Source organism: Physella acuta, unplaced genomic scaffold, assembly GCF_028476545.2.
Source record: "Physella acuta isolate Inbredline_101_S28 unplaced genomic scaffold, ASM2847654v3 ptg000218l, whole genome shotgun sequence".
In the NCBI taxonomy this organism is placed as follows: domain Eukaryota; kingdom Metazoa; phylum Mollusca; class Gastropoda; family Physidae; genus Physella; species Physella acuta.
The window spans coordinates 89,838-101,713 of record NW_026731737.1 but is presented as its reverse complement, the minus strand read 5'-3'; the positions used below and the strand labels follow the sequence as shown (position 1 = coordinate 101,713).

The 11,876-nt window shown below is 32.7% G+C and overlaps 1 protein-coding gene across 1 annotated transcript; it reads left to right on the top strand.

Annotated features, from left to right (window-relative positions):
* Positions 1–221: 221 nt before the first annotated feature.
* On the top strand, positions 222–3,956 carry LOC131937703 (putative ankyrin repeat protein RF_0381). The gene has a single exon (XM_059295306.1). It carries the CDS (start codon positions 384–386, stop codon positions 3,684–3,686), a length of 3,303 nt encoding a protein of 1,100 aa, XP_059151289.1. The 5' UTR covers positions 222–383; the 3' UTR covers positions 3,687–3,956.
* Positions 3,957–11,876: the final 7,920 nt, after the last annotated feature.

The following is an 11,876-nucleotide window of genomic DNA, read 5'->3' as shown; positions in this document are numbered from 1 at the left end:
TTTCAGATACAACCAGGAAAAAAAAAGCGTTCCTAATTTGAAGGTTTTTTTAACGTTAAGTGTACCATTTTGTTTAAAAAAACAGAATGTATCGAAACCCGCCTCGCAATTTTCGCAGAGGAAATGTTATACAAACTGTGGATTTAAATAAGTTTGACAAATTTGGCAGGACTGCGCTGATGACTGCTGTAGAATCCAATAACGCAGCGGCCGTACAAAGTTTAATTGAGCAAGGGGCTAATGTTAATGTGTCGGTCTTTTCGAGGGAACTTCCATGCACAGCCCTAACATTGGCAGTACGGAAAGGTTTAAGTGACATTGTCAGAATCCTCATCCAATCAGGTGCTAGATTTTCTTGTGACGGCGGCTGGGACGCTGTCGTTATGGCCCATTCCCATGGGTTTCTTGACGGTGTTATTGAAGGTTACAGCAAATCTAAAACTATCGCTTCGATATTTGATACAGGTTATTTTCATTATGTTTCACCTCTCGTTTTGTCTCTGAGAAATTCAAATTTCGATATCTTCAAAGATCTACTTGCAAGGGGTTTCCATGTTTGTCTTCGTGATTTTAAGGATTCCGATTTTACAAATACTGATTTTATTGTGCATCTTATCAATTGTCTTCATGATAATATTAATATAACAAACGATTCAGAAGAGACGTTGTTGATAATAGCCGTAAGGTTAAAACACGATGAGATCGTGAAATGTTTACTGGGCACAAAGATTGATATTAATGCCTCAGATAAAGAAAAAAACACGGCTTTACATATTGCTTCCAAAGACCAACCAGAAATTGCTAAACTGCTGCTAAAATATGGAGCGGACCCACGGGCTTTGAACAAAAAGGAAAAATCGTGTTTCTCTATTGCGCTGGATAATAATTTGAATGAAAAATACCTGCAATACTTTATCAAGGCGGGAGCATCCGTCGATGAAGTGGACACGAACGGATGTTCAATACTTTCAAGACATGTTGAAGCTTGCAATGTTTCGATCATTAAATTCCTTTTGAAATCGAAAGCAAATGTCAACTGTGTTGATAATAAAGGCGAGAGTCCTTTGATGAAGGCGATATTGTCAAATAATCCTTCAATAGCTGGTCTTTTAATCGACAACGGTGCTGATGTTAATGCCTGTTGTGGGACACGCAATCAAACAGTTTTAAGACTTGCTGTGGAGATGAACAGTGTTGAAATAGTAAACAATTTGTTGAGAAGTGGTTGTAAGATGGAAACTTGCCATAAACAAACATTGGAGTCTGAGGAGGATTATTATAACAGTTATTATGAGGATAATTTACCTCTTCTTATGGTTGCAATCGATCATGGTAATTCTGCATTAATTAAACTACTTCTAGAGGCCGGAGCCGATGTCAACTACAGTGACGACGATTTAGAGCCAGCTTTAATACGAGCGGTATCTATCGAACATATTGATTCATTTTGCAATGCGAAGAACAATTCAAATAGAAAAAGACTAACAAATGTTAACCCACTTTATGAACCCTTCTTTGTTGCTAATAACATTTGCAATTGTAGAAGTGAAAACACACACAAAATACTGGCTGAAATGATTGATGCATTGTTACAGCATGGTGCTAACGTTAACTCAGTAGATTTCTCTGAAAGCACAGCACTTCATATTGCTGTAGAAAAGGATAACAAAGACGCAATTTCTGTATTACTGCGCCATTCTGCCGCGGTTGACGTGAGAAACAGTCAAGGTAGAACAGCGTTAATGTTAGCTGCTCGGCTGAAATTAGAAACGATTGTATCGTTGTTACTTGAGGCAAAGTCCTCTCTCACAGTCACGGACTTTAGTGAAAGAACAGCTTTAATGATTGCCGTGGAGTCTGGTGCAGAGAATATTGTTGCATTGTTATTGAATGCAGGGGCCGATGTTTGGGCAGTAGACGATTGCAGTTACACATCACTACACATAGCAGCAGAGTTTCCAAACACAAATATCATGAGAATGATACTTGATTATTGTAATAGATCTCAAAAGAATACCAAACACATAGATTTATTTTTTCCTAAAACTAAATTGAATGATAATCCTCAAAATCATTTAGTAGCGGAAAAAATTACAGTTCAAGATACACGAGTAAATACATTTGCTCAAAAGAAAAATAATTTTGACGAAACGGCTTTCATTATAGCTTGTCGATACAATCAAGTTGACAACATGAGATTATTACTAAATTTTGGGACTGATATAAATGAAATAAATAGATATGGCGATACACCGTTACTATCAGCTTTAGATTATATGTCGGAAGATGCAGTAGAGATTTTACTAGAAAATAGCGCTGATTTAACTAAAATAAATAATAAAGGAATGTCTGCCTTACACTATGCTGCTAAATGCAAAAGCACATCGATTTTTTATCGAATTTTGATGTCCGGGCTAGATGTGAATAAACAATCAGACATAGGCGAAACACCGTTATTTTTTTGCAACAAAAAGGAATATTCACAACAACTGATAGATGGTGGTGCAAACGTCCATCACAAAAACAAAGAAGGTATGACGGCGTTACACTACGCTGTTAGAAAAAACAATATGGAGGTTGTCAAATTATTATTACATTACGGAATAGAGGTAAATATCATTTCACAAAGAAGAGAAACGCCTTTGTTCATTGCTGTAACAAATAAAAATTTTGAGATGGCTGAACTTTTAGTAACATCTGGAGCAGATGTTAATATTAAAGGTTTAGATGGCAATACACCGTTGTTATATTCAGCCAAGTTTCCAGTTTCAAAATCAAATCCACCCACGTCTATGAGCTGTACAAAATACAAAAAAGAAATATTTAAGCTGCTGATATCGAATGGGGCGTCTATAAACGAACAAAATAATGATGGAGAAACGGCTCTAATGCTGTCCTTGGGTCGTAATGACAAGTTCTGGTTTGAAAAGCTAATACAACTTAGACCAAACCTAGATTTAACCGACTGTGAAAATAGATCGGTTTTAATACGCGCCTTAGAAATCGACACAAATTATAAGAAACCGTCATATATTAAAACATTTTTAAACATGGGGATAAACCCTGTTGTTAATGAATCACACAGAGAGAGTGTTTTGAATACGTGTTACTTTTGCAACAAACCGAACAAATATTCCTATTGTATTTATAATTTAATTAAAAGCAAAAAGAATGAGTTTCTGAGATTTTTTTTCTGCAATGGGGCTGTACCTGTGGCATCATCGAAAAACCAGGATGATGTTTCTTTTATTAGTCTCGCCATAAGTGAAAGAAACTACGATTGTATAAAATATTTTTTCGCCATTGGGTTTATAAATAATGCCGATCTGGTTTTTATCAATAAGTTATATCCAAGAACAACATCATCTTATAGTTCAAACCTTAACAATAACGAAATACATGCAATATTAGAACTGGCATCCCAACAGCCGTGGCCGCTAGTTAAGCTAGCATTTATTGCCGTGTCTACTTTATTGGGGTATGGCCCAGAGAGGGAAGTCAAACTACAGGAAACTAAACTTCCACCAGCATTAAAGCGGATGTTAATGTTCCAAGTAAAAGCATCGACATTACCGGTTGCCGAGTGGGGCAATATACCTCTATGTTTTGATCCAGATCAGTATGAAAAACTACCTAATCCACGGCCTTTGATCCATTATTGGCCCATTGGTCAAAAACTTTGTTAATCATTGTATTTGCTTACATGACTTATTAATATACTGTAAAATCAGAATATTTCTTTCTGTAGACTTGAGCTGAATACTTAATATGTTTTATTTTAGATTTAGCAGTTTTTGTTTTTTAAATTATTGTTTGTACTGACATCAGGATATTACTTAATCGGTAGCTTTGAATTGCATACTTAATTAGGTTTTATTCTATATGTATCTGGTTGTGATAAATTAAATTTTGAAATATAACCAGAATATTACTATTTATATATCATTAAATTGTATAACACATTTTTATTTTTTTATTTGAGATTTAGAAGTCTTTGCTAAATTACTTTTTGAACTTTAATTTAATTTTTTATTTGCATCATTGAAGGATATTTCTGGATCAATATATTTAAAACGTATTTTGAAAAAAAACACAACATAATTAACATTCATTTACAATTTCTAATTCCTTGTACACGCTTCCTGAAAAAAAATGTGATTACTTTTACATTATTCTAAATCAATAATTCCTTCATATACTTTGAGTTGAAATTTATGAAATGTAAAATTATGTTGATATGTTTTAACTGTATGACAAATTAAAAGGAAAAAGGGGAAAAACAACTAAGAGTGATTAAGCTAAACGGGGTTTTCATTTAAGCAGATATGATTAGTTGATATTGTTTTGCGTTTGTTTCGATGTATACAATTTATAAATTAAATTTTATTTATCAGAATAACATTTAACATTTTAAAACACAGATATGGATATTTTAGAAAATTTTAAAGCGTATTAAATTTATACATCAATGAATTGTAAAAAAAATGTATTGTGTCCATCTTTTATTAATGGAAGCCACATGTTTTTGTTTTCTACAGTATAATTCCCATTACATTTGTATTCCTTTTATTTTTAAATGTTATACTTTTATAAATGACTTACATTTTTTTAATCACCACACATCTTGTTATGCTTCGTTACGAAAAATAACATTTATGCATTTTTAAAATATAATTATTCAGTGTGTTTCAATAGTGTTTAAACGATTGCGTTGTTAAATAAAGTGTGTATTTTTTATTCTAGTAAATTTTAAATAAAATGTATACAACTAACAAATTATTACACTAAAAAAAATTAGCCATAAATAAGGCGCTACACCCCGAAGTAACACTACAACCTGTTGTAGAACTACAAACACGTGAAAAAATATAACCCAGAGAAGAACTATAACTCTGTATAGAACTACAACCCGATTTAACACTACAACCCAATGTAGCATTACAACCTGGAGTAACATTACAAACCAGGGTAAAATTACAACCCCGTGTAGCACGATTATACAAAGTTACAAATAATGTTTATAGTCACTCTAAGTAATAGAAAATTAATATCAGTATCATAGCCTGAAGTTTAGTTTTACTATTTTTTAAACCTTTCACACCTTGAACACTTACAAAATATATCTATGTTATGTACATGTAATGGAGCTGTCACATCCAATTCTTAAAACACACGTTAATAAAATATTATAAAGGCGGCCCGAATGATCATTTTAGAATACGTGCTTTTAACCAACGACTGCAAATCTATGCTGGTATTTAGTGGAACATATCGATCATGCGTGTATATTGCACACTGTTGAAACTTCTAAAAGCGTACCGTAGTTGCTATTCGGGAAGGTCGTGTTTCAAATTGCAGGTGTGCATAATTCACGGCTTTTATTAAAGAAGGAAGTAGAAGCAAGTCTGGAAATTCCAAACATTTTTGCGCATGCACCAAATGTCGTATTCTGTTTTTAATTTAAGTTCAACCTTACTATATAGATGGTCACATGCCAATGTCAGTATGCAATTGCGCAATTGATTTTTTTGAGTAAAGAAAATATATTTTTTAATAGGCTATACATACCATGTATTATAAGCTAGTGTAACTGTCACCATTCCCGCTCGTTGCTGAGTTCTCAGAAGGAAGGCTGGCAGGGGCGTAGGGTGCGGACCGCACTGGTCGACACCATTTACAGGTTTGCACCAACACACAGACAGAAGTTAAAATATATATGGAAAAATTGTTTATTGCTAATTCAATTATTGAAAATTAAAAGGATTAAAAACAAGTATTGTGAGTAGAAATTGATGATCTAGGCAAGGTGGGGAGCGGTAGGTGTGACACCATGATGTATACATGCTTACTGTATACTCACTATATTGAAAACACAGCTATATTAATAATAATATATAACCGACTCTGTATAAACATTTTGTATATTATTTTTGCATAATATTTTTTGCACAATTTTAAGCTATCACCCTAACATCGGCGTGAGAGGGGTGGGTGGTGGGAGTATACCAACTGCATCATTTGAGGAGGAAATAAAAGTTAAGCTGAATAACTAATAAGTCAGTCACCTACCGTGCCAGGGTGACACCTGACCTAGCGACGCCACTGGACTGAAGCACTATCTATATATATAATTCTCTTCTGGGAGACGCTAGAAAACAAGCTGTAATCGCGCTCCCTACCACCCTCACCCTACATGGTCTGGTGAGCTGTGGTTCAGTCTAAATGTTCACAAACAGAGCCGGGTTTAGTGACGACTATTCAGGGCAGATAATTTAGTTTGAAACGATTTTAAACGTAGGGGGTGGGGGGTAACTAAGTGGAGTTTACTTTAAAGGAGGGGGGAGGGGGGGTTATCGTCCTTAACGAGCTACTTATAGTGTTTTAAAGAAATATTTTCAGCGGCAGCGTTGGTAGTGTAGAATTCACAAATTATGAATAACTGAAAAGTAGAAAAAACAACAACTAAATAGCGTCGTATGATATGCCGCGGGTCGGCTCGTATTTAAATAATGTCATTATTGCATTACCAATCGCATATTGTTTTTTATGCGTTTGTCCACACTACCTCCCAGACGCTCTTGGATGTGATGTATAATTGCATTGATTGTTCGTTATTAGACCTCCCTAATACCACTAAGCCTAACAATGTCGCAATTTATCAAACCAATGAAAATTCTATACTTTTCTAAAACAAAATAAAATGAATGAATGTGTATATTGTATCTGTTGTAATTTTAAATTTTGTGAGTTATCTATCATGATAAACGACAATAAAAAAATTACACCCCTTTTAGTTAGTTTATATTTGGAAAAAAACGTTATAATTAGCATGCATTGATTAAGTGCAATGATATAGGTAATACACAGTTTTTTTTAATAATAACTTTTATTTATTGTACACACTGAATGTTATGATTACTAAATATTATTTTTATCAATAAGAGTTTAGAAGCCGTTACTTAATGTCCCACATGTTTACGTTGATTTGTGCGATTATGAATGCATTAGCATTGTCTTTGTTTTCCATTACGCTTTTGGTTTTGTTTTCGTTACTATTTGTTGTTTATGTTTGATTTTATGTTTTTTTCGTTTGATTTTTTTGGCGTTTGCGTTTCAGTTTTCGTTATTGTTTGCGTTTATTTTTGCGTTTAGCTTTGTGTTTATGTTCGAGATTACTTTTGCTTTTGCCATTTTTTTAGTTAGTTTTTGCAATCATGGTTGTGTTTATATTTGACCTTGTGTATTTGTATATTTTCTATTAAGTTTATATTTGTGCTAATGACTATGTTTTTGCGTTTGTGTTTGCGTTAACCCTTTATTTACGGAATTAAGTTCTGAATGAAGTTTTGCCTTTAACAATGTGTTATGATATTGCTTTTGGGACACTTAAAATATACGTCGAAGAAAATATAATGTTTTGTTAATTTTTATTGGCTCAAATATGTATTGATACTGATAAGAACCGTCAGGAATGTAAAACATTTTTTTCCAAAAAATATTTTTTTTTTACAAAACAGTAAGGAACTGTAACATGTTTTAGCTACGACCATGGCAATCATTATAGTAATTATTTGTATAATTGTCATACAAAAACACAACACAAAAGTATATTTTGTTTATGGTTTTCGACATGATATTCAATGGGAACACGTCTTAGATTTTCATCTTACTGTACAGAACACAGAAAAAGGTCCCGACATTACCTTCTTCCTTTATTCCTTAATGACACGCTTGTCTGTGGTCTTTCTGGTGTGGTAAAGTTGTTGGACTGAACTTTCTTTTGTTTGAAGCTCCCAAAAGAAATTACAATGAGCCTCATACAAATATTTTGAAAACAAAAGCCTAGTTATTCAGTACACAACTGCTAGTGATACTAGTATAATTGTAGCCCACTAGAATGTTATGACACGTCTACCCTACAGTGTAAATTTCATAAATAGAAGTGAGCTCCATGTGCTTATAATAGGCTTAGTGGCTTACTGTTTATATCTCCTGATTATAATTTACCATAACGATCTATAATATATGTAGAAGTATGGAAAATTACTAGTCTATATGTATACATAAAGTATGTACTAATCATTCCATCATACGAGGTATAAACATCGAAACTAAGAGAAACTGAAAGCACTCTTTTCTTCTTTTAGTTTCAAAATATAAAAACTGTCAAAATTGAGTTTGTTTTTCTTTGCGCTTTTCAAATATTGTTTTTATATTCTGTATACGAGATAGTAAAAATATAAATGAATAAAATTCACTCATGTAAGATAAAAATATAAAATGCATATACAAGAACAATGTTATTACTTTTGGTTCAGCCTCAAAACTAATTTAAAATACAATGTGTTGCAAAACCTTAAATCACTTTTATCTGTTTATTAACAGTTAAACGATTAATTTTAAAATATATCTTTTAAAACAACAAACTGTTGGTAAGAGAATGCAGTTCACACTCAAACAACCAGCATATAAAGATAACTTTAAAAAAAAAGTTGAATTAGCAAGCATATTGCAAGTGGACTTCTCAAAAACTCTAATTGATATTTTAAATCTATCATGGGGACACTATTTCTTTTCATCATCTTTAGGGCATGTTTCACCTTCTTTTTTCGATGAAATTGATTGTGTTTTGTCATTTGGTGATTCACATTTTTTCAAATCGTCAATCCCTTCATAAATGGCGTTACTGCAGTTTAGTAATTTTAACATATTGAATACGTTGCGATCTCCATTATAGATGCCAATGATTTTATTTTTTGCCGAATTAAAGCTTTTTATTATTTTACCCCATTTCACGATAGAAATTAAAATTGGTTTTCCTTTGAGTGCTTTTAATGAGCCTGGTAATAAAAGCTCACCTACTGTCTTGCTTATACTCAACATATCTTCACCCTTGTGGATTTTAAAAACTAATGAGCAGCTTCCTGTTGCTAGTTTTAACACACCAGCAACTGGTGCAGCAGGAGGGTAAAATATAGCAATTGTAGTAGCAACCGTAGAAGCTTTATCTAAGTAATCCACAGCTGTTTCTAAAACAAACCCAAACATTTCTAAATTTAGAAATGCCATTGATTTTTTTGACGTATTTTAACAAGATAGTAAACAATGTTTTATATTCAATTTTAAGCAAAACATCCAAAAAATATATAATATAATATAAAAATGACAATCGCAGGAAATTAAATTATCAAAATGTGTGAATGTATACCGTTTTCAAATTAAATTTTAAACTTTTCGCAGTTTGGATTTTCGTTTGTGTGGAGATAAAGCTGTTGTAGAATCTGAAATAATCGTACAATAATCTTTAGTCAAACTATTTGCGTAATTGACTTATATTCTTCAAGTCTTTTTTTAAACAGTTGAGCAATCATACTATTTAAACATAGTTCAGATAAAAATATAGTTTTTAATGGAATTAGAAAAGTTATATTATTTTAATACAAAAACGTACTAACAGAAACATTAATATTAATTGTATAACAATGGTGTTATGATGCATGTTCTGAGTATAGAGTAGTGCGAGGTAATATTTTTATCTTTCTTCTGATTTGCCGGTTTTTTTTTTAGAGCTTGCTGCTTCCTGCTCAATGTACACATACTATTAAAAATAACACTTAAGTCTTTTAAATTTACTGTTCTAGTTATAAACTGTTTTAAGTATCGATATTTTTAACAAACAGGTCACGGTAGAGCAATAACTATGTAATAAAAAACAATTGTCGAAAATAAACAAAGATTAATAAACCCTAATTTAGTAACATGAAGCTATAAAATAGAAATACCTGACATAAACTATAAAAGAAGAATGTAGAAACAGTATTGATGACGGGATGAAGACTCGCTGAGAACAAAGATGTATGTAAACCCCAGGTAATCTGCTAAAGTTACTTTTTGGCGCAGGCTGATCTCATAAAATGAGCATTTACGTTTAAAGTTAATCTGCGTAGAAATTGAAAAACTTTAGAGTAAGTTAAATATATGTTAGTTATTATACCTGCGTATTAGTTATTATCAAAAAATTATATTACATATAATGCAATATCCAAGTAGAAAGCATGTTTTACTTAAGGGTCATCCATTTATGAGGTCTACACGGTGGGGGAGGGAAGGAGCTCCAGAAAAAAATAGACGTTTGTGGACGACAACAAAAAAGGGGTTTAGGCATTTTGTTACGGAAACACAAGCAGCGTAAAATTGAGTAAAAATAATATAATGACGTAACGTTGATTAGCGGAATTTACCAGAACCCATATAATATTTGATAGCTAGACAGCCACAAATGGCAGTAAAATTTCGGTCTACAGCATCTTCAATTTCAGTGACCCCTAATGGCAGAGTGCTAGACTGCTAACTCGAAAGTCAAGTGTTCGAATCCGGATTCAATACAGTGTAATATAAACGAATGTTTCCAGCTCTGATTGGTACTTAAATCACGTCAGAGGTCGCTGGTCGTCGTGCTGATCACCTTATCCCTTCATGTGCCGAGGTCACAAAAACAGTTGAACTCTAGCTCACTTGCCCCATTAACCGTCACGTTTTAAAGGGTAGTTTATTTACTTATTTCATGTAGTTCAATGCTCCCTGTAATATCAATATATATAGAAATAGAGATATATAGGCCACGTCGTTCCATATATATTTGAATAAACGTGACGTAAAATAGGAATAATATCAACATATTGATATATATATATATATATATATATATATATATATATATATATATATATATATATATATATATATATATATATATATATATTAATGTGTTTATTGATTTATATCTGTATGTGTTTTATTTATTCATTCAGACAAAATATTTCACAGCATAAATTTATTTGTACATTGATTATATATATATATATATATATATATATATATATATATATATATACTAGCGTACCCGTCCCCGCGCGTTGCCGCGGGACTAGAAGAAAGTCCGACGAAATATTTAAGGGCTTCATCAGTGCGTTACCAATCCTATATTCTTAGACTCGTGACCTTGTTTTTCAAAAAGTGAGTTATTTAAATATATATATATATATATATATATATATATATATATATATATATATATATATATATATATATATATATATATATATATATATATATATATATATATATATATATATATATATATATATCGGGACACGGGTGGTTTTCCTACACTACCGCATGATAACCTTCAGTGTACGTTAATCACTCATCAAAATAATGAGTAGAACACACTCCGGTAACCGCCCATGTGTCTGGGACGTAGAGGGGCGCTGTCAGGAGCCCCCCCCCCCTTTCCCCGATTACACTATCGCATAGGCGCCGCGTACGGCCCCTGGCTCCCTATAGTTTTATGGCACTCGGATTAATGTATCGAACCGCAATCATTTTTTATTTTTTATATACCTTATATAGAGAAAAAATTGCACCCGAATTTAAAAATGATTTTTTTTCAGAACCCTTCCCCAGAGTGTTGTTATCAACTCCCAAAAGTCTCATGGCTATCGGATGAACGGTGTCAAACCAGAATCGACTTTTATTTTTATATACCGTACATTAAGAAAAATCGCACCCTCCCGTGGGGCCACCCTTGCAAAATTTAAAAATGTTTTTAGCGCAGAAGCCTCCCCAGAAATATTCTGAACACCTTCCCAAAGATTCATGGCAATTTTGTGAACGGTGTCACCGCAATTCACTTTTATTATTTTTATATACCGTATAGAAAAAACGCACCCTCCCGTGGCGCCACCCTTGCGAAATTAAAAAATGATTTTTTTTTACAGAACCCTTCCCTGAATTGTTCTTATCAACTCCCCAAAGTTTGATGGCGGTCAGATAAATGGTGTCAAACCAAAGTCGACCTTTATTTTTATATACCG

What these genes read in the sequence shown, in the direction of transcription:
- LOC131937703 (XM_059295306.1), top strand. Translation starts at nt 384, where the DNA reads ATGGCCCATTCCCATGGGTTTCTTGACGGTGTTATTGAAGGTTACAGC.